This window comes from Pristiophorus japonicus, chromosome 1, assembly GCF_044704955.1.
Source record: "Pristiophorus japonicus isolate sPriJap1 chromosome 1, sPriJap1.hap1, whole genome shotgun sequence".
Lineage (NCBI taxonomy): Eukaryota > Metazoa > Chordata > Chondrichthyes > Pristiophoridae > Pristiophorus > Pristiophorus japonicus.
This window is the reverse complement of record NC_091977.1, coordinates 191518865-191543161: the sequence shown is the minus strand read 5'-3', so window position 1 is coordinate 191543161 and position 24297 is coordinate 191518865. Positions and strand designations below refer to the sequence as shown.

General features: G+C 43.0%; 1 protein-coding gene across 1 annotated transcript in view; it reads left to right on the top strand.

The window, feature by feature from the left end:
- msh3 (mutS homolog 3 (E. coli)) overlaps nucleotides 1–24297 on the top strand; it is a 348510-nt gene that overhangs the window by 8628 nt on the left and 315585 nt on the right. Inside the window, exons 2-7 of the mRNA XM_070885637.1 lie at nucleotides 2485–2605; nucleotides 7923–8155; nucleotides 8676–8900; nucleotides 14661–14777; nucleotides 19371–19492; nucleotides 21530–21674. Of these exons, the coding sequence (XP_070741738.1) occupies nucleotides 2485–2605; nucleotides 7923–8155; nucleotides 8676–8900; nucleotides 14661–14777; nucleotides 19371–19492; nucleotides 21530–21674 (963 nt within the window). The remainder of the gene's footprint in view (nucleotides 1–2484; nucleotides 2606–7922; nucleotides 8156–8675; nucleotides 8901–14660; nucleotides 14778–19370; nucleotides 19493–21529; nucleotides 21675–24297) is intronic.

The following is a 24297-nucleotide window of genomic DNA, read 5'->3' as shown; positions in this document are numbered from 1 at the left end:
GTTGCACATATAATTATGCAAAATGAAAAGTCTGGAAGAACTGGCAGTTCTTCTTCCCCCCCCCCCCCCGCCCCAACCCCAGCCACAAACACTGTTTTTACCAGATGGCACTGTAGAGAGATGACCAGACAGGAGTGATGATTACTAATAGAGTGAGTGCAAGACAACAGTGGAAATCTGTGGGTAACTTCTAGTGTGAAACCTTGCTGGCGGGAGTGCATTAACGACAAGAGTGGCCGGAAAACCAGAGGGAGCATGCCTGCGATTTCCCCAAATTCAATCCTGACTGGAATCCATCAGGAGTGTGAATTCCTAAATTTTAGCTAACAATGTTTGGTGGGGTGCAGAGACCCAAATGCTCTTTGTAGTGACTGGAAGCAATTTCCATGGATTGGAACTACCCATGCTTTTGAATCGGGTGCGGAAAAAAAAATTCCAGTATTTTAATGGTTGATAATGTGACGTGGAGACTTTGATCCAGATTAGAATTGTACCCCAAGTAAACAGTCAATATTGGAAATACACAGCAGGTCCATCAGCATCAGTTCTGAGGAAGGGCCAACACCCGAAATGTTCCTCTGCCCTCCCGAAACACTTGCCTCGCCTTTCAGATGTTGACTGACCTGTTGTGTACTTCCAGCATTTTATTTTAAATTTAGTTTGAATCTTGTAGTTGTATCTGACTTGGGTATCCATTATAATTAAATATTGTCTATGATGAATATACCAATGAAGAATCAGTAACAGGATATGTACTGTTTATTTCCCACTGTAGTTTATATTACGAATATTTGAGCTTTGGATCATTTCAGTGAGAATAATTTTGAACTTTAAAGTTACATTAATTTGTTCTTTTGAAAAATGATTGTAACTAATCTGGTATGAAAACCAAGGGGGAGATATTGGTGATGGGACACTAACGGGGCGTAAATGACTTTCCGCCCGGGGCATGGCACCACTAACGACTCCTGCTAAATGAAGCGGAAGTTTAGCGGTGGTGGTAACTGGTAGCACCCGCTCCGGTGTGCCGGCAATGACGATGTCATCACAGTGCGTAGCGGCCTGCTTTTGCCCCGGAGCAAAAATTCGGGATCGCCCCCTAAAACTGCGCCGCCCAGCGACAGTTTCAGGGGGCGCATACGTAGTGGGCAGCCGCTTGCAGGGCGCCAGTTAAAGAGGAGGTGGCATGCATGCAAATAAAAAACATCCTACTTACCGTTGCCTCCTTGAATGCGGGGTCCATGCCGCGATCTGGCAGCCAGGCATTCCGCTTGCAAAGAGATTTAGATGTGGGGGGCAGGAAATCATCTCCATGTGTCATATTACTAGAATCTTTGACCACTTCTTCATAGAAAGGGTCGAGATATGAGTTATCTTAAAATGTGTTTTGAGTTAAAGCTTGCTCTTAGTTTCTCAGGGCAGCCCCATGTTGGATTATGAATCCAATGTCTGATTGTAAGTTGTTTTTCCCCAGAGTCCAAACAATAAGCAACTCGGGGGGGGTTTAAATTAGTCACTGGCGGTATTGCGAAATGGGCCGTCTCGCATTGGCTGTCTGTCCTCGTCTCCGCCATGGATGCAAGGTGAATTTTCCTGACTCTTGCCACAGGGAATGCCCTAGTCTCCAGATGCAAAAGTCAAGAAAAAGAAAGGAAACCTGGATTTCTGGATTGACACTTGAATGCAGACCAAATTTTGCCATCTCTTTCCTCACCCAGCCTGCTGTAGGTCTTGGATTTCTGGGGTTTTCCTGAGAGTTTGGCCTCTGCTTATAGGAGGTGTAAATGTGATGAACCAATATAAGTGAGGCAGGAGGGCTCATTTCCAGTCTCCTCTTTCAGTCGCCTCTCCTGCCCCAAGGTTAGCTGGGTAGCATCGGGCAGGATGCCTGAAGAACATGGTACTGTGGCCTACCTTTGGATTCCCGCCGATCAGAGGTCACTGGGGCTAGCCAAAGACTAAGCGATGAGGGCCAAATTCACAATTTTTAAGCCCTCCCCTCTGCCCCTAGAATTCTGTACTACAATCTTTAGCATCAGGACCAGAGGGTCACAGTCTCCAAGGATAGTGACCCAGCTGAAGACCTGCACCTCCCACTGCTGCTATTGTTGGTGCTGAACCCTGACATGGGGTGGGTCTGCCCCATAGCCATTTAAATAGCTTGGTACAGGAGATTGAGACAGTCCAAGGGCTGGATAGGATTAATGTACTTTGGGTGTGCTGTTTCTGTCTAGTACCCGGGGGTTGGGGGTTGGTGGGCGGGTGACAGGAAAATCTGCCTCAATGTGTTTTTTAAGGAGATTTCATTGACGCACACAAAATATTAACTGATACAGATAAAGTGAACCGAGAATATTACTTTAAAGTTACCCAGAAGAGGCAAGATTAGAGGACATAAACATTAAGGATGTCCAAACTGAAGAGCCACGTGATCCCAGTTTGAATTCTTTATTGGTTTTAATTGTAAAAATTCACATGCTGCAGATACCAGACTCTGGTAGAAAAAAGAAAGCAAAAGTCGAAGAAGGTGAATCCAGGACAAAACGCAGGAAGCTGGCAAGTCTAGAAAAGAATGGAGATGGGGCAATCGTCAAAAAAAGCCGTGGTAAGTACACAAACAATGATTTCTAAACCCAGTCAGTTTTATTATTGGTCATCAGTGGCAAATCTGGCATGATAATCAAATGCAACGGTGTCCATTTCCTTGCGCTTCTGTGAAGTGCTTTGGGACGTTTTTTCTATGTTAAAGGTGCTATTTAAATCCAAGTTGCTGCTAAAATGTTTATTTATAAAAATTGGTAGCAAACTGGTGAGAGGTGACTTACGTCCTGTTGTTGAATGGTTTGTAAATGGTCTAATAATCTCAATCATTTTACTCCATTTTATATAACATGAGAGAATCTTCCTATCTAACTAAGTGACTTCCCTTGACATCAAGGTAGCATTTGACAGAGTGTGGCACCGTGTAAAATTAAAGGGGAAAACTCTCCACTGGCTGCAGTCATACCTAGCACAAAAGAAGATGGTTGTGATTGTTGGAGGCCAATCATCTCAGTCCCAGGGTATTGCTGCAGGAGTTCCCCAGGGCAGTGTCCTAGGCCCAACCATCTTCAGCTGCGTCATCAATGACCTTCCCTCCATCATAAGATCAGAAGTGGAGATGTCCGCTGATGATTGCAGTGTGTTCAGTTCCATTTGCAACTCCTCAGATAATGAAGAAGTCCATGCCTGCATACAGCAAGACCTGGACAACATCGAGGCATGGGCTGATAAGTGGCAAGTAACATTCGCACCACACAACTGCCAGGCAATGACCATCTCCAACAAGAAAGAGTCTAACCATCACCGGTTGACATTTAATGGCATTAACATCATTAAATCCCCCAGCATCAATATCCTGGGGGGGTCACCATTGACCAGAAACTTAACTGGACCAGCCACATAAGTACTGTGGCTACAAGAGTAGGTCAGATGCTGGGTATTTTACACTTGCCTGGATGAGTGCAGCTCCAACAACACTCCGGAAACTCGACACCATCCAGGACAAAGCAGTCCGCTTGATCAGCACCCAATCCAACCTCCACCATCAGCGCACCTTGGCTGCAGTGTGTACCATCTACAAGATGCACTGCAGCAACACGCCAAGACTTCTTCGACAGTACCTCTCAAACTCGTGACCACTACCTCCTAGAAGGATATGGTCAAGGGCAGCAGGCAAATGGGAACACTACCACCGTTTAAATTCCCCTCCCAGTCACACGCTATCCTGCCTTGGAAATATATTGGCGTTCCTTCTTTGTGGCTGGGTCAAAATCCTGGAACTCCCTACTGAACAGCACTATGGGAGTACCTTTACAACTGCAGCGGTTCAAGAAGGTGGCTCACAGCACCTTCTCAAGGGCAATTAGGGTTGGGCAATAAATGCTGGCCTTGCCAGAGATGCCCACATCCCATGAATAAGTGAATAAATTAATAGAGTTGCTAACCTCATTTGACTTTTTTTTCTCTCCATTTATTATGCAAATCAATAATGCACACATCCCCAACACTTTATAATCTAAATATGTATGTGTGTTTATTTTAAAGCTAATGGAGGAAATTTTCCTGGGTCTGTCTCGAGGCACTGAATTGTCAGGGCACAGTGAATATTGGTATGTTGGGTTGGTGGAGTGCATACCTGTTAATAAAGCTTCCTTTAAATGATGGAAGATGAATTAGGCGGGTTCCTCTACAGATGTTCACTCCAAAGTGCCTGATTCTCTGATATTCCCTGTGGTCCTGTCAATTCAGTGCGCCTGGGTGCAAACCCAGGAAAGTGTCTCCTGCAAGTTCCAGTTCAGACCAACATGGCTTCAGGCTTCCCAGCAACACTCTCTGCTCTTCAGGCCACCCAGGATGATTACATTTGAGAGAAGAACCTTCTATAACTTACTCGTGTATGAACCCGAGTTATCATGTTACACAGGAAGCTCTCAATTTTTAATTGGCCCATAGGGATAAATTAATTTGGACTTTGGTATTAAAAGACATACTCATTTCTATTTTGTCAATGCTACTTGATCTTCTGAACGTTCTTCCGAAGGTGCAGATACTCCGTCTTCACCCTTCCACTGTGCCATCCCTATTGTGTTGAAATCAAGGGCCTGACATTGCGGTCGGAGGGTTCCCGCGGGCGGATGCTTCTGACCTGCAAAAAATCTATGTATTTGCCTGATGGTCCTGGAGGTTCGTGCACTTGTGCGTAGGCCCGTGTGGAGGCCCATGTATCTCAGGGACACATGCGGTTCGCAAGCGCCCCTGGGATCACGTGGGCCGGCCCAACCAATGAAAGAAGGGGATCCCTATTCATACTTATGGGGATTTCATATGTATGAACCCCCCATAAGTATGAATGTGAATACCCTGAAGAATACACGTACACGTAAAATAAATTAAAAAAAAATCACATTTAAAATTAATCAACGTAGCATTTAATTAAATATTTAAACCAAAAATTAAATTTTTTGAAAAATTAATTTACATATTGTAAAGGGTCTAAATCTAAATTTAATTTCGCATGTTTTTAAATGTATTTAACTTATTGGAAAAAAAAATTCTGTTCTTTAAAAGTCTTATGCTGGTAAAAGTAGGTCTTATGCCTGCTTTTGCCAGGTGTAAGAATTTCACAGACATTTGCTGGGCAGAGATTGGACAAATAGTCTAATGCTCCACCCGTGGAGGCCCTTTTCCCGGAAATGCGTACAATCTGTCAAGAAGATTCTTGACAGTTTGTAAGTTCCAGGTTTTAGTGCTTGCGCTTTGCACGCCTAAACCTGGAATTTGTATGCACCTCACACACACCCGAAAGGGCCGCAAATTAAGGCCACTCGTCTCTGAAGCTAACTCTTTCGCAATGAACTTCATAGTTTTGAAGTCCGATCTCCCACAGTTTTGCCTCTATTCTACAATTTTTAGGCTACGTTTGCCATCACCTAATCACCACTTCTGAATGTACCTTATCTTGTCTCCTACTTGTTTCAAGCTTACTAATGACCTGCACTGTAACATAGAAACATAGAAAATTGGTGCAGGAGTAGACCATTTGACCCTTCGAGCCTGCACCACCATTCAATAAGATCATGGCTGATCATTCACCTCAGTACCCCTTTCCTGCTTTCTCTCCATACCCCTTGATTCCTTTAGCCATAAGGGCCATATCTAACTCCCTCTTGAATATATCCAATGAACTGGCATCAACGACTCTCTGCGGTAGAGAATTCCACAGGTTAACAACTCTCTGAGTGAAGAAGTTTCTCCTCATCTCAGTCCTAAATGGCTTATCCCTGATCCTTAGACTGTGTGCTCTGGTTCTGTACTTCCCCAACATTGGGAACATTCTTCCTGCATGTAACCGGTCCAGTCCAGTCAGAATTTTATATGTTTCTATGAGATCCCCTCTCATTCTTCTAAACTCCAGTGAATACAGGCCCAGTCGATCCAGTCTCTCCTCATATGTCAGTCCTGCCATTCCGGGAAATAGTCTGGTGAAGCTTCGCTGCACTCCCTCAATAGCAAGAACATCCTTCCTCAGATTAGGAGACCAAAACTGAACACAATATTCCAGGTGAGGCCTCACCAAGACCCTATACAACTGCAGTAAGACCTCCCTGCTCCTATACTCAAATCCCCTAGCTGTGAAGGCCAACATACCATTTGCCGCCTTCATCGCCTGCTGTACCTGCATGCCAACTTTCAATGACTGATGTATCATGACACCCAGGTCTCGTTGCACCACCCCTTTTCCTAATCTGCCGCAATTCAGATAATAATCTGCCTTTGTGTTTTTAACCCCACATAACCTCACATTTATCCACATTATACTGCATCTGCCATGCATTTGCCCACTCACCTAACCTGTCTAAGTCACCCTGCAGCCTCTTGGCATCCTCCTCACAGCTCACACCGCCACCCAGCTTAGTATCATCTGCAAGCTTGGAGATATTACACTCAATTCCCTCATCCAAATCATTAATGTATATTGTAAATAGCTGGGATCTCAGCACTGAGCCCTGCGACACCCCACTAGTCACTGCCTGCCATTCTGAAAAGGACCCATTTATCCCAACTCTCTGCTTCCTGTCTGCCAACCAGTTCTCTATCCACTTCAGTACATTACCCCCAATACCATGTGCTTTAATTTTGCACACCAATCTCTTGTGTGGGACCTTGTCAAAAGCCTTTTGAAAGTCCAAATACACCACATCTACTGGTTCTCCCTTGTCCACTCTACTAGTTACATCCTCCAAAAATTCCAAAGATTTGTCAAGCATGATTTCCCTTTCATAAATCCATGCTGACTTGGACCGATCCTGTCACTGCTTTCCAAATGTGCTGCTATTTCATCTTTAATAATAGATTCCAACATTTTCCCCACTACTGATGTCAGGCTAACCGGTTTATAATTATCCGTTTTCTCTTGCCCTCCTTTTTTAAAAAAGTGGCGTTACATTAGCTACTGATCCAGAGTCGATAGACTGTTGGAAAATGATCACCAATGCATCCACTATTTCTAGGGCCACTTCCTTAAGTACTCTGGGTTGCAGACTATCAGGCCCCGGGAATTTATCGGCCTTCACTCCCATCAATTTCCCTAACACAATTTCACGCCTAATAAGGATGCCGTTCAGTTCCTCCTTCTCACTATACCCTCGGTCCCCTAGTATTTACGGAAGGTTATTTGTGTCTTCCTTCGTGAAGACAGAACCAAAGTATTTGTTCAACTGATCTGCAATTTCTTTGTTCCCCATTATAAATTCACCTGATTCTGACTGCAAGGGACCTACATTTGTCTTCACTAATCTTTTTTCTCTTCACATATCTATAGAAGCTTTTGCAGTCAGTTTTTATGTTCCCAGCAAGCTTCCTCTTATGCTCTATTTTCCCCCTTCTAATTAAACCTTTCAACTTATGTTTTTACATTTTAAAACTATCCTGCTTCTTTCAATATATTCAGCTCAATGTGTTCCTGCGCTTGTTGCAGTGGAGAAACAAGTCTGCAGCAGTGCTTTCATCCGCATAAGCCACCAGACCGAATCCTATTTTCCTCCTCGATTCTCATGCCGTACAAAGTTCCGCTTTAGTCTAAATAAGAACGTGAGGAAATCCAAGTGATAAAAGGTCATTCATTCCATCTTAAGTCTATGTATGATTACTTTATGATGGACATTTCACCCACACTATCTGTTCGTCCATTCTATCAAACACTAATTTCCTTTGCAAGTTGTTAAATATCTGGAAAAAAAATACACAATTATTTATTGCATGTAGATAATTATCTTTCCACTCTTGTTTACGTAAGTTTGTTTAAGCTGTGCAACTGCGGACACTTTGAATCATAAGAGCTTTTTAATTCAAAGGATTTGTTTCTTTTTTCTCTTCTACAGATGAGCCAACAGTATGTACACAGATCAGCGTATCTTCATCCACCCTGGACAGACTGAAGGGATTTTCTATTGATGGGCAGCTAGAACCATCAGGTGTTAAGGACCCAGATGTGGATGTCCAATTCAAGAGATTCAAATGCACAGAAAATGTTGGTCTAAACTCTGACAACATTGGCAAAGAACTGGATGATTTGATGCTTGCAAAAGATACAGACAGAGAAGGACTGCATCAGGTAGGTTAGCACACTTCCAGGGCTCAATATAATCCATTTGTTCAAGAGTCAGTATTTTATTAAAATATTAAATCTTTTCATAAGCTTAGAAAACCTCTTGTTCAAACCTTTGCCAACTCCCTGCTCAAATACTCCAATTCCCTCCCCATCAGTTTCCTGAGTTCCACTATCCTGCGCTACCTCCTGCTCCTGTCCTCACGAAATTCTCCCTCCCTTTGTTTCAGCTCTACCACTGCCCTGATTTCCTGCACAGTTTAAACATTCCCTGGGCCCCTTCCACAATGCCCCAGGCGCCTCTCACAAGGCTCTGCTACCCTAGAATGTGCCCTCCAGTGTTGTAACTTCCATTTGTTTTCAAAATGTTAATGCAATCAGTGGAACCCATATTTGAATACATTAAATGCACACTTGGCTCTTTTATAAATCTGAGATGGAATGAAATATCCACTTCAGGTCGTCTTCCCTAAATTTTGATTGTGAACATTTAAGAACAATGCTGCCTGTCTTTCACTTCTGACAGTCTCGCTCTCAAGAACTTGCAAGCCTGGATTGGCGTCGATTTTCAGCTTCAAACAAGGGAAGCAGTGCGAAGAACACTTTAGAAGCAGGCACAGTTAACCGCAGGACAAAGAGCGCGTACACTCCACTAGAGCTACAGTTCCTGGAGATCAAAGAGCAGCACAAGGATGCGGTGCTGTGTGTGGAGTGCGGATACAAATACAGGTTCTTTGGCGAAGATGCAGAGGTAGGTCATTCTAACCAAAGACTTTGATTTAACTGGCAATCAGGAGTGGTTTTTGTCTGGTTTCTCAAAACTCCAGGTACTCTGATATCTATTGCAGTGAATGTGCATTTATACAGTTCTAGTCAGGTAGTACCTAATTTTTACTGTCCCATTCCAAATGGAGTTTTCCTGCCCAGGAGACCACTCTCCACATGGCTGCTTGCATAGAGACTGAACCTGCATGCCCTGTGATAGTGGCACGGTGCTGCCTGCTTCAGGGGATTTTGTGTACTTTCCTCGAGTCACATCAGGCTCAACTCCGCAGTTACACAACAACTTTAGCATCACCCGCAAAGTGGAAACCCAAAGACCTCTGGTAAGCACTCACACCTCTGAGTCAAAGTTGTGAATTCAAGTCCCACTCCAGAGACTTGAGAACAAAAATCTAGGCTGACACTCCCTGTGCAGTACTGAGGGAATGCTGCGCTGTTGGAGGTGCTGTCTTTTGGATGAGATGGTAAATCAGGGCCCTGTCTGCTTCTCAGGTGGACGTAGAAGATCCCATGTCAGGCCAATATTTATCCCTTAATCAGCATTACTAAACCAGTTTATCTGGTCATTATCACATTGCTGTTTATGGGATCTTGCTGTGCACAGATTGGCTGCTGCATTTCCTTCATTACAACAGTGACTACATTTGAAAAAGTACTTCGTTGGCTGTAAAGCGCTTTGGAATGTCTTGAGGTCGTGAAGGGCATTATATAAATGCAAGTTTTTAATTTCTTATTTTTTTTCTCCTTTGCCTTGCGTCTCAAATCCTTTATGTCAACCATGGGTTCCATGCATCATGGAGGGTTTATGCCTGGGCTGTCTGATGACCTCTGAATTGCCTGCGTGACCCCTGCAGCCAAACCACACACAGCACCATCCTTGCCCAATGTTTGTAGCTGGATGTTGTCCCCAGGTTGTGGCATGGGCCGACCTCACCAGTTTGCCCGACACCTAGTCGAAGTAGGTTTGCCTGACAAACGGTTCACTCTGCTCCCAGATATGTGGTGGATTGTGTGATCTCCCATGTCTTCCCCCTAGGCAGGTAAGACGCAAGGCTATCTCATCTTGATTGAGCTGTGGCACAGAACTGCTTTCCAACAGTGGATAGAGGCCTTTTTAAATGTAGTCTTTGAATTGAGGTGTGCGTTTTCTCTCTCTGCCTTTGCCTGGACCCTCTGGTGTGGTTGGCAAGCTGCATCTCCTGCCTTCCCCTACTTGGGCTTCCTTGGACTGTTAAATCCCTAAAATCATTTGGTGACTCCCTGGATGCATCTGCTATTCTTTGAGCTGAACTGACAAGTCCTTCGCCTGCAGTTACATAATCCCCGAATCTCTCCTGAAGCCCTGGACCTTGACAGTTTCTGCAGTTGAGCAGGAAGCCTCACATTTGCTCCTTTCCCCTGAGCTTCTTGTCTCCAACCCCTTTGGCAGCTACATCGTTCCTGATCAAAACATTGAGTAGCATAGGTGAATAGATCCCTGCTTCTACTTGTTCCAACCAATTCTACTTCTCTTTCCATGTTTTGCTGTTTAACTATAAATTATGATATCAAACTATCATATAAAGATAAGGACAGAATGCATTGCCTTAAAATGAAGACTGAATGATATCTGTATGCCCTGCCCTCTGACCCTGCTTCAGCTGAAGTCAGCTCTTGGTTTTGACTGCCTGGCCGGTGTTTCACCAACAGAGGCAAGTTTGATCCGGGCGGCATTGGTGCAGCGTAGAAAACCCGCTTTGAAGTGCTGCCCGCCCTCTCCCTTCAATCTTCCATGACTGGGGCTTGTTAAGCCCGCCCTGCGGTTTCCCAGCCAATTAACTGGAAGCGGATCTGATGACTCGTCATCAGCCGGTTTCCTTAAGGGGACCATGTCCAACCTTTTTTTGACAGTTCATCTCAGTCTTTTGCAGCATTGAGCTAATGCGAACACTGACAAACACGGCAGAAAGATGCCGGCTGCACCCAGGCTCTCCCATGGATGCTTATGGAGGGAGGCACAGCACGCAGGGAGGTTCACTTCCATTCCAATGGACAGACGAAACCTCTCCAGGAGACCAACGCAGCCTGGTTGCACATTGCACAGGAGGGCACAAGCAGGGATGTTATCAGGAGGACCAGGCAGCAGTGGCGCAAACCTTTCAATGATCTCAGTAGATCATGAAATGTTACTGCAAAGCCACACTCAACTTCATCCTGCTGTGCCACTCATCACATCCCCATCACTCTGCCTTCCCTATTCTACCCCTGCACATCCTTACACCAACTTATCTTGCACCTCCACCCAGCACGCGCGCGCTCTCTCTCTCTCTCTCTCTCTCTCTCTCCCCATTATCAGTTCCCCATTTCACTAGCTACCCCTCATCCTAGTCCAATCATACCAACTAACAACACACAACGGTAGACACTTGGGTCCTTTAGCCAATGTTCATGTATAGTTAATATTGATGTGTCAAACATTGAAATCTTTATTTTCAGGACTTTGCGTTCTTGGACAGATTTGGGGAATCTTTGAAAGTGGCTTAGTGAGTTATAGTGAATGGTGAGACATAAGGGTCCCCCCTGCAATGGTGATGAGTGTGAAAGGAATGGGTTGGACATTGCAGGGATGCTTTATGGAGCTGGTGTGGGGTGGTGCCAACCTGACCCATCATGTGGCAGTCAGGGTGTACAGCATCAAGTGAAGTAAATGTGGCCATGGTGAGGCCATCACTGGCCTCCCGGGCAGCAGTGTGGTCATGTGCTGATGCCCTGTGTCCTGTGCTTTTATCAGGTGATTGCGGAGAAGGTTGGTGTTGTTGGTAGTGATGCTGGTGTGTTTAGTGGTGTTTGGTGTTGGGGCTGATCGTGTTGGGATTCTAAGGACCAATGCGAGATTTTTTTCAAGGGCACCGATGCTGCTGGAATAGATGGCAGGTGAAGTTGAGATGACAGAAGTGATCTGTCAATGGTGAGAGAGGTTGCTCCAAGGAAGTGACAGTGAATAGAGTGTTCAATGCAAACATTTCCAAAGTGTATACAGTTCAAAAGTGTCTTCCAAAGCCTGAAGGCTTCAGCTTTTGAGATTGGAAAATGAATAGTTGTGAAATGGTAGTTTTTATACCACTTCTGCAGCTGTCGACTAGCTAAAGCAATGGAGAGTCACTGAGAAACTGACTTCACTTACCTGGCGTGAATCCCGAAGGATTGCAAACCCGTCAAAAGGTTAGTTAAATTTTAAGTGCCTGCTTTTAAGTCTCTTAATTAGCATTTAAGTACCTTTTAATGATTACCTGTCATGCCGCCTGCTGTCTGGTCTGCTATCTGAACGCAGATCTGACAGCTGCGAAACTCTCAGAGACGGGTTCAGAGCAGGATCCCGGCCCATTATTAATCGGCCATTTTGACAGCTGGCTGCCTCCAAACCCGCACTCGCAGGGCTGGGAAGATTCCGGCCCATATGTGCAATGTTTGGGAGATGAGTCAGTAAATCATTTTAAAATGGTGATGAGACTTGTGGCCCACAGTGATTGGGTCATGATGTATGATGAATAAATGCATTTTCTGGTGCTGGGAGAAATCAGTAATACCCTGAGCACATATACGCTGCATGTGAGGTCAAGGTTTATTTATTATACTGCACAAGTTTCAGATTGATACAGTCGATAGCACTTTTGTCTGAGTCAGAAGCTCATGGGTTCAAGCCCCATTCCAGGACTTCAGCATATAATCTCCACTGACACTTTCATTTCAGTACTGTGGGAGTGCTACATTGTGGGAGATGTTGCCTTTCAGACTGAGATATTAAACAGGAGCCCCATCTACCTGTAGAGGTGGACTTAAAGGACTCTTGGTACTATTTGAAGTTAAGCTTTCCTACTCCTGGCCAACATTCTTTCCTCAACCAACAGCATTAAAACTAGATTGTACATCTCATTTATGGTGTAATAAATAAACTGAAGTACACGCACTGTATAAATGAATCTTCTCACGGATCCAGTGTACCAAATGAACCTGACTGCGCGTGCTTTACAAAAATAAGTCGACTGTGGTGAACAAATTTGAACTACACATGCATTGTCATTGACATAGACAGGCTAAGTGAGTGGGCAAAAATTTGGCAGCTGGAGTATAATGTTGGAAAGTGTGAGGTCATGCACTTTGGCAGAAAAAAAATCAAAGAGCAAGTTAATATTTAAATGAAGAAAGATTGCAAAATGCCACAGTACAGCAGGACCTGGGGGTACTTGTGCATGAAATACAAAAGGTACAGCAAGTGATCAGGAAGGCCAATGGTATCTTGGCCTTTATTGCAAAGGGGATGGAATATAAAAGCAGGGAAGCCTTGCTACAGCTATACAAGGTATTTGGTTTCCATGTTTACGAAAGGATATACTTGCTTTGGAAGCAGTTCAGAGAAAGTTCACTAGGTTGATTCCGGGGATGAGGGGGTTGACTTATGAGGAAAGGTTGAGTAAGTTGGACCTCTACTCATTGGAATTCAGAAGAATGAGAGGTGATCTTATCGAAACGTATAAGATTATGGGGGGGCTTCACAAGGCGGATGCAGAAAGGATGTTCCACTGATGGGGGAGACTAGAACTAGAGGGCATGATCTTAGAATAAGGGGCCGCCCATTTAAAATACAAATGAAGAGATATTTCTTCTCTGAGGGTTGTAAATCTGTGGAATTCGCTGCCTCAGAGAGCTGTGGAAGCTGGGACACTGAATAAATTTAAGACCGAAATAGACAGTTTCTTAAATGATAAGGGGATAAGAGGTTATGGGGAGCGGGTGGGGAAGTGGAGCTGAGTCCATGATCAGATCAGCCATGATCTTATTAAATGGCGGAACAGGCTCGAGGGGCCGTATGGCCTACTCCTGTTCCTATTTCTTGTGATAAATCCGTTCCTTGACCACACATGCAGTGGTTTATTCATTACTAGAACTAGAAATGTTTTTTTTAAATGAATCACTAAAATGATTAATTCTTGGTTCAGTAAATTCTAGGAACTACAGAGAACAGACCCAGTCTGGGATGAAGCTGGTCTTCATAGTGCAAATATGGGGAGCTGACTCGCAGTGCTGCTCTGCTAAACGCACACAAATGTAGAAGGAACTTTTGTGAAATGGATTGCAGATTGAAAGGGGTTCTTTTCATTCCTGTAGCTGGGGTGCTAATAGGTGCTTATATGCTCTTGCATGAAAGGAAAGTGCAGGATTGGAAAAGACAATGTGGTCATAAAAATTAATACATCTGTCGCCCATTCTCTAAAATATCTCCAATTCTTCCTTAAAGTTTTCCTCCCTCGACAGTCTGTTCCACACGTGGACAGGTTAGAGGCAGGAAGAATGTTCTGATGCTGGGGAAGTCCAGAACCAGGGGTCACAGTCCAAGGATAAGGGATAAGCCATTTAGGACTGAGATGAGGAGAAACTTCTTCACTCAGAGTTGTTAACCTGTGGAATTCTCTACCGCAGAAAGTTGTTGAGGCCAGTTCATTGGATATATTCAAAAGGGAGTTCAATGTGGCCCTTACGGCTAAAGGGATCAAGGGGTAAGGAGAGAAAGCAGGAAAGGGGTACTGAGGTTGAATGATCAGCCATGATCTCATTGAATGGTGGTGCAGGCTCGAAGGGCCGAATGGTCTACTCCTGCACCTATTTTCTATGTTTCTACTACTCTCTCTACAGTAGTTAATCAGGTTTTCAGGATTTTTTAAATACATTAAATTTATGTATACGTTTACAGATTGCAGCTCGAGAGCTGAATATTTACTGCCACCCAGACCATAACTTCATGACCGCCAGCATACCAGTGCACCGGCTATTTGTCCATGTTCGGCGGCTAGTTGCTAAGGGATACAAGGTAAGCTTTCTCAATTCTGAGTATTTCCCCCTCTTGCTGGAAAAAGGGTGTGAAATACTGTGTTCATCTTCTGTTTGATGTACTCCATACACCAACTATCCTTGGAAGAGCATGAAAGTGTACTATGCCAGTGCTACTTTATAACCTGCTGCTAGGAGATACCAAGCGTTTGGGGGTGGAGGGAGTGCAGTGGTGATTGTTGACTCCTGCTTTCACATTTTGCTCCTCCCCTTCCTCTGTGGAATCTTCCCAGGGCTCCATTTAACATCTCCCTCAAATTGACATGTGGGAATCTTCGATGGAAGCTTCCCAATCCATTGACCTGGATTCTTCCAGTGCAGCCTTGCAGGGCACCTTTACAGTGAAGCCCCACAGAGTTTCCCTGGGCTGATTATTCCAACTGCTTATTTTTAATAATTTAGATACAACTCGGCAATTGGAGGCCACCTGAAGGGTGAGATGGGGATGTGGTTGCTAGGAATTAAATATCTTCACAGTTTCTGATAGTGTGAGGTGATACATTTTGGTTGGAAGAATGAGGAGAGACCATACATACTAAATGGTACAGTTTTGAAGGGGGTGCAAGAACAGAGAGACCTGGGGGTGCTTGTGCACAAATCTTTGAAGGTGGTAGGACAGGTTGACAAAGCAGTTAATAAAGCATATGGGATCCTGGGCTTTATAAATAGAGGCATAGAGTACAAAAGCCAGGGGGTTATGCTAAACCTTTAGAAAACACTGGTTAGGCCTCAGCTGGAGTATTGTGTCCAATTCTGGGCACCACACTTTAGGAAGGAGATGAAGGCTTTAAAGAGAGTACAGAAGATATTTACTAGAATGGTTCTAGGGATGAGGGAATGCCGTTACGTGGAAAGGCTAGAGAAGCTGGGGTTGTTCTCCTTGGAGCAGAGAAGGCTTAGAGGAGATTTGATAGAGGGATTTAAAATCATGAAGGATTTAGATAGAGTAAATAAAAAGAAACTGTGTCCAATGGCTGAAGGGTGGATAATGAGGTGGCACAGATTTAAGGTGGTTGGCAAAAGAACCAGTGGCGACATGAGGGAAAACCTTTCTTGCACAACGCGTGATTAGGATTTGGAATGCCTGATAAGATGGTGGATACAGATTCAATAGTAGCCTTCAAAAGAGACTTGGATAAATACTTGAAGGAGAAAAACATTGCAAGGATCTGCGGAAAGAGCGGGGGAGTGGGACTCACTAGGTTGCTCTTCGAAAGAGCTGGTGCAGACTTGATGGGCAAAATGGCCTCCTTCTGTGCTGTACTATTCTATGATATCTTTTTCCCCCCCTCCCATCCCAAAACCCGCTCTGGATAGATACATTTACCCCAATGAGACAGAGTTCATGCACTATATGAAAGAAGGGCCTTTTATAGAAAGGGGGAACTGTTATGGCCATTCTCTTTGGCTCCTGTCAACATCTACGCACCTCTAATCTTGGCTCCTTGAACCTCTCTGATTGCTATCTTGGGTCTGCTGCTCGACCCTGAGCTGAGCTTCCTATTCCTCTCGCCTTCCCGTCCCCTCACCTCATACGTTCTGTTACCAGGATTACATCCTTCCATCTCCACAACATTGCCCAACTCTGCCCTCCCTCCACCCCACTTCCACTGAAACCCTAATCCATACCTCCATCTTGTCACCTCCCACCCCGTTTTCATAAACTTCGCCAAAATCCTTCCCCTCCAATTGTTCATGCGGCCCAGCATCTCAACTCTCTCCATTTATCCTTTGCCCTGCTGCTCGAGCTTTGACTGTTTTCCTCCCTCGGTGTAAAGTGTATGAGTTAGGAGCACAGGAGCAAGAGTAGGCCATTTATCCCCTCAAGCCTGTACTGCCATTCAGTGAGATTATGACTGATCTGTGATCTAACGCCACCTTTGTCCCATATCCCTTAATACTCTTGGTTAACAAAAATCTGTTAATCTCAGATTTAAAATTAACAATTGATCTCGCATCAATTGCCATTTGTCAAAGAGGTTCCAAACATCATCTACCCTTTGCATGTTGGTGTTTCCTAATTTCACTCCTGAAAGACCTGGCTTGAAATATTGGACTATGCCCCCTAGTCCTGGACTCCCCAACCAGTGGAAATAGTTTCTCTCTATCTACCTTAATCTGTCCCCCTTAATTTCTTGAGAACTTCGATCAATCACCCCTTAACCATCTAAAGTCCAGAGAATACAACCCTAGTTTATGTACTCTCACTTTGTAGATTAATCCTTGTAGCCTTGTAGTCATTCTGGTAAATCTGGTAAATCTATGCTCCACTCCCTCCAAGGCCATTATATCCTTCCTAAAGTGTGGTGCCCAGAACTGCTCACAGTACTCCAGGTGTGGTCTAACCAGGGTTTTGGATAGCTACAGAATAACTTCTACCTCCTTGCATTCAAATCCTTTAGATTAAAAAGGTCAACATTCCATTCCCCTTTTTGATTATTTTCTGTACCTGCCAAGGACATTTTAATGATCCGTGTACCTCAACCCCCAAGTCTCTTTGGACCTCCACTGTTTCTAGCTTTTAGCCATTTAGAAAGCACTGTGCATATCCTTTTTAGGTCCAAAGTGGATGACCACATATTTGCCTACATTGAAATCCATTTACCACAGTTTTGCTTAATCTATTAATATCTCTTTGTAATTTTATGCTTCCATCTACACTGCTTACAATCTGCCACCTATCTTTGTGTCATTTGCAAACTTGGATATCTGGCTTTCTATCCCATCATCTAAGTCGTTAATAAATAGGGTGAATAGTTGAGGCCTCAACACAGATCCTTGTGGGACACCACTGGTCATATCCTGCCAATTCAGAGTACCTGCCTGTTATCCCTAATCTGTTTCTTGTTGCTCAGCCTGTTTCCTAACCCTGCCAATAATTTGCCTTCAATTCCATGACTTCAGCTTTAGCTAACAGTCTCTTATGAGGGACTTTGAGGGAATTTATCAAAGGCCTTCTGGAAGTCCATATAACTAACATCCATAGTCATTCCCCTATCCACTACTTTAATCACCATCTCAAAAAATTCCATCAGCTTTGTCAGGCATGACCTCCCATCACAAATCCATGTTGGCGCTCCCTGATCAGCTGACAGTTTTCATGGTGTTTAGTCACAGTATCCGTAATAATAGACTCTAGTAATTTCCCGACATCATATGTTTGGCTAACTCCCATACTCTCTCATTCCCTGGTTTTCCTCTCTCACCTTTCTTAACTAACGGTGTGACATGCACAATTTTCCAATCTAAAGGAACAGTTCCTGAATCGAGAGAACTTTGGAAGATTATAGTTAGGGCATCTGCAATGTGCTCACCTACTTCATTTAAAACCCTGGGATGGAAACCATCTGGCCCTGGGATTTGTCATTCCATTATTTTCTTCATTACTGTTATTTTGCTTATGTTAATTTTAGTGAGACCCTGTCCCTGATTCAATATTAGTTTCCGTGGGATGTCCGACATGCTATCCTCTTCCTCTACTTTAATTACTAAAAATAGAAAACTGATGCAAAGTAATTATTTAACTTTCCTGCCATTTCATTATTTTTATTTACATTACACCTTTATCAATTTTCAAAGGGCCCACATTGCTTCTGACCATCATCTTTTTCCTAATTTTTTTTTGTATCCCTTGCAAGTTTCTTTTCATAGTCCCTTTTTTGAAGCTCTCACTGTCTGTTCTGTCACCGTTTCTTGTTCTTTGCATCTTGCCCAGTCACCAGGATCTGTGCTAGTCTTTGCATTTTTGTATGCTTTTTCTTTTAGTTTTATGTTGCTCCTTTCCTCTTCTGACATCCATGGCTGTTTATTTTTGGCAAGTGGGGCTTTTGCCTCTTGGGGGTATAAACTGGTTCTGTATCACATTAAATTCTCTTTTGAACATCACCCACTGATCTTGTGTCATTTTACCCATTAACAGATTTGCCCAGTTTACTGTGGACAGTCTCCGTCTCATCGCATTGAAGTCGGCCTTACCTAAATCTAGAATCTTAGTAGCTGTTTTGCATTTTTCTCTTTCGAACACTGCGTTGAACTTGATCATATTATGATTGCTATTGGATAAATGTTCACGCATTTAGGCTGTTAACTAAATCTGGCTCATTACTCATTACTAAATCTAATATGGCCTGCCCCCTTGGTTCTAGGATAGATTGTTGCAGAAAACTCAAGAAATTTGCTACCTTTCTGACATGAGTTAATTAGTTTATCCCAATCTAAATGAAAGTTAAAATATCCCATTAAAACTACTCTGCCTTTGCTACTTGCTTGTCTCATCTCTGCATTTATACATTTTTACCACTTCACAACTGCTACCAGAGGACCTATACACAACTCCTACTATAGTCTTAAATCCTTTTTTATTTCTTATTTCTACCTCTCGTTATAATTTTATTTTGACAGCAGTATAGTAAATCAGAGTGAATGTAATTTTTTTGTTATCAATTAAGCTGTATTTCTCCCCTCTAACTTGCACCCATGATTAGTACTGCAACACTAGACATTAATGTAAGACATGCATCGTGAAGGTAATCTATGGAATCTGATGAACGATTACTGTGTATATCTGTTACAGGTGGGAGTGGTGAAGCAGATGGAGACTGCAGCTCTTAAAGCTGTTGGAGAGAACAAAGGCAATCTCTTCACTCGCAAGCTGACTGCTCTCTACACCAAGTCGACACTCATTGGAGAAGATATCCTTTCAGTCTTATCAGTTCCATCCTCTTTTTAAACTAGCTTTTTTTCTCCCGTCTGCCATCTGGTGGTCTGATCGGAGATGTGCATGAATGATCTCATAGGGCTTTCAGCTTGTACAGTATATCATTCAGATCAGGTGTGGGCTTAGATTTTCTGTAGCCCAGAGTGATACTTTGGCAGGGTCGGTGGGCTATGTACTTACCTGACCCATGTGCTGCAAATTCCCAAGTGTCAGCCTAAATAACATTTTGTGTGGGGTTTCTGCCTGTGCTGGGGAGGTGGCCCTGGTCGGGGTTATGTGGAAATGGTGCTGCAGGCCTGGGACAGTGGAGTGGGATTGGGCGCCTCTGGGACTTTAAAAGACAGTGTAAATCTCTGTGGCCAAAATGTAAAATTCCTGTTGGTGAGGAATGAATTGAGAACCAGTGTAATGAGAGAAAAATCCTCCCTTTTATTATCTTCTGTTAGTGAAAAAGAAAATCAGTGAGTATAAAGTGGGAAATACTCGCATTGATTTTTTATTTTTACTAAGTTTCTGCATTGTAGAGTGCTTGTGCCCTGATTGTAGCAACAGCATGGTGCCACTCTACGTTCAAGAGTTCCTCTACGTATAAGAGTTCCTCTATAACCTCGAACCATACTGCTCAAGGACATCTGCCTCCCCTCTTCATTGGTCTTGCATAGTTACATAATATTTACAGCACAGAAACTGGCAATTCGGCCTAACCGGTCCATGCTGGTGTTTATGCTCCACTTGAGCATCCTTCCAGCCTTTTCATCTAACCCTGTCAATATATCCTCCTATTCCTTGCTCATGTGTTTATTTAGCTTCCCCTTAAATGCATCTATTCTAGTTGCCTCAACTACTTTCTGTGGTAGCGAGTTCCACATTCTAACCACACATTGGGTAAAGAAGTTTCTTCTGAATTCCCTTTTGGGTTTATTTGTGAGTATCTTATATTTATGCCCCCTAGTTCTGGTATCCCCTGCAAGTGGAAAGATCTTCTCTATGTCGATCTGATCAAACCCTTTCATAATCTTAAAGACCTCTATTAGGTCACCCCTCAGTCTTCCCTTTTCTACAGAAAAGAGCCCCAGCCTATTCTTGCCCCAGCTTGGTCTAGTTTATGGTAGTGTAGCGGTTATCTTAACGGAATAGTAATCCAGAGGCCTGGTCAAATAATGCAATGTGAGTTCAGATCCATCCCATTGAGAATTTGAATTAAGTTTTTTTTTGTAAAGAATCTGGACATAAAAAACTGCTATCAGTAAGAGTGACCATGAAGTTGTTGGATTGTTACAAAAGCCCAACTGGTTCCCTAATGTCCTTGGGGTGGGGGGAGGGAACCTGCTGATCTTCCCCGGTCTGGCCTATATGTGACTCCAGTCCTGCACAAACGTGCTTGACTCTTAATTGCCTCTGAAGTGACCTAGTAAGCCAGTTGCATCAAACTGCTGCACTACAAGGCCCAGCACCACTTTCTCAGGGCAACTAGTGTTGGGCAATAAATGCCAGCCTTGCCATCGATGCCCACATCCTGAGAATATATAATAAAAAGAACATTCTGCCCCCAAAACTCTTGCTCTGATATTCTGAACCAGGCTGTTGGGAGGTGAATGAGGAAAACTTTGGATGACTTTCCAATTTCAATGTTTCATTCCCCCTATCTTTTTTTGGCAAAACTTTTATTTTAATCCTAAAATATAATTCTTTGGATTCCTTTCAAACTTCCCATTTCATAGGGATATCTGCCCACCCAACCCCCCCCCCCCCCGCAAAGAACACTCACCTACAGTTATATCGTGTAGACTGATATAGACAGGTTCCCAATAACCCTGGACCATACTAACCAAGACCAGATTATTTTAACAATCTGTTGATGAATCAATGACATCTATCTGAAGAGTATAAATATACAGGATTACATTGCGTAATTGAATCAACATTCATGATCTTTTGAACCCAAATTTGGTGGAATAATTAATTAGGTAACTAAATACTAATTTTTCCTACTTTCCTTGACGATTGTTACATATTAATCCACTGCTGAACCTGGACAGTGACTCAGTTGAAGTCGGAGATGTGGCTAGTGAACTTCCCAACAACTACCTGATGTGTATCTGTGAACAAACAGAGAGCAAAAAAGGCCATATGAAGAAAGGAGTTCTGATTGGGCTCGTGGTAAGAATCCCTTCACAATGAACATCTCCAAACAGGAATTGCTTCTGAAGTTACAAATGTACACCAGAAAAATAAAACACTAACCTAGACTTTGATCTTTTGTCCCAAATATGTTTTAATATTATTGGTGAAAGTTGATATCTGTAAGACATACTTGCAGGAATAATGGATTAAGTTTTAATTTTTGTCCTAGGACTTTACATGTGATGCCTGCAAAAAGAACAACTTGCATTTCTGGGGTAGTCGAAAACTAGGGGGCCATAAATGTATATAGAGTTTGATTCTAATTTGGAACCTATGGAATAACGTGCCATTTATTTGTTCAGGTAGCATAAGAACATCAGAAATAGGAGCAGAAGTAGGCCACCTGGCCCCTCGAGCCTGCTCCGCCGTTCAATAAGATCTTGGCTGATCTGATCTTGGCTGATCTAATCTTGGCCTCAACGCCACTTCCCTGCCCTTTCCCTATAACCCTTGACTCCCTAATACCTCAAAAATCCATCTATCCCCACCTTAAATATATTCAATCAGCTCTCTGGGGTAAATTCCAAAGACTCATGACCCTCTGAGAGAAGAAATTTCTCCTTATTTCTGTTTTAAATAGGCGACCCCTTATTTTGAGACTATACCTCCTAGTTTTAGATTCCTCCACGAGAGGAAACATCTAACTTGTCGAGCCCCCTCAGGATCTTATACGTTTCAATAAGATCACCTCTCATTCTTCAAAACTCCAATGAGTATAGGCTCAACCTTTCTTCATATGATAACCCTTTCATCTCAGTAATCAACTTCCTGAACCTTCTGTGAACTGCCTCCGATGCAAGTTTATCCTTTTTTGTTTAATGTTTTTCTTGAGATATTGGTAATGCTGGCAAGGTTGTATTTATTGCCCATCCCTGGGCTACAGTTGTAGCAGGACTTTCTTACTTTTATACTCCATCCCCTTTGCAATAAAAGCCAACATTCCATTTGCTTTTCTAATTACCCGCTGCATACAAACGTTTTGAGTTTCATGTACAAGGACTCCCAGATCCCTCTGTACCGGAGCATTTTGTAATCTCTCCCCATTTAAGTAATAATTTGCTTTTTTATTTTTCTTACCAAAGTAGATAACCTCACATTTTCCCACATTCCATCTGCCAAATTTTTGCCCACTCACTTAGCTCATCTATATCCCTTTACAGATTATTTGCGTCCTCCTCATAACTTGCTTTCCCACCTATCTTTGTGTCATCAGCAAATTTGGCTACATTACACTCGGTCCCTTCATCCAAGTCATTAATATAGATTATAAATAGTTGAGGCCCCAGCACTGATCCCTGTGGCACCCCACTAGTTAGAGTAACAGTTCAGTTGCCATATAGAAACAGCTCCATCTTCCTGTGCAGTGAACTGCTGCTATCCTCATGTTGGAGAATTGTCTATAGTCTTCCTTCCTGACTTGTTTTCTTGTTCTAAATTCAGCTAACACATTGCATGTATTTATTGCACTGTGCTATAATTTTAATGGGTTACAGCCACTGTTGAACTGAGTTCGAATACAATCTATCACTTCTATTTACTGACATTTTTCTCCTTCAAAACTTCTCACTGCTGAAAAACGAACTTCTAAAATTCACACGGGAACCTCTTTTTTTCCCCGAAGCTTATCAAAATTCAAACTTTAGCATGGGCAATCTGACTCCAACATCCAGCCTTCATGATGGTTGCATAATCACCAACTCAGGGCAACCAGGGATGGGCAATAAATACATCCTTGCCAGCATTACCAATATCTCAAGAACAACATTAAACAAAAAACCTACCCGATCTCGTAATGATAATTACTACATGGTTTGAATGAGGTAACAAAAAAGCTTTTAATTTGTTCGTCAGCCACTAGATGGCAGCAAAAGGTAACACAGTGCGTGAACCAGCTTGACCATTGATACAACAGTAGAACCCAGTCCTATTCCAACAAATGTGCTGTGTTGCATTTTATGATAGGTAGCAGCAACTGTTTAGTCATTTTATGTATTGTGTTAACTAGGTCAATTTTATGCACTGTGTTCGTCAGAAATCATTGAATGTATACACAATGCTTTCTCTACTCTGGGTTTAGCAAGTATAAGTTTTAATATTTCAGAAAGGATTAAGGGCATAGTTTAAAAATCACAGATACCAATGTTTTTAGCGAGTGACTAGCAGTGAAAGCATTTGTTTGATTGCAAACCGATTTTCAAATATAGTGGTGAGGTTTCTGTTACTGAAGTTTAAAAGAATTAGACATTACAAACCAGATTTTACTGTCAAAATAACAGTGAGGCTAATCGCGCACACATTTATTGATGGAAATAGTACAGATGCGCGGATAAATGCGACTATCCAAAAGTTGCTGTCCCCACTATTTCTGCCGTTAGCTTCGCGAAATGGCATCTCACTGACTGCCTCACCATTGAAATGCATTGAATGCCGTAAAGTTGCTGCATTTGTGCAGAAGATACAAATGAAACTCGCTACAGAAAGTTACGTCTTGTCATTACAAGTGTAAGTACTCTTTTAACCAGGTGATAACCCCATAATATAGAACATGCATTCCAGGCAGAGACCTGGAAGTGCTTGGCAACTGCAGCACAGAAGGCAA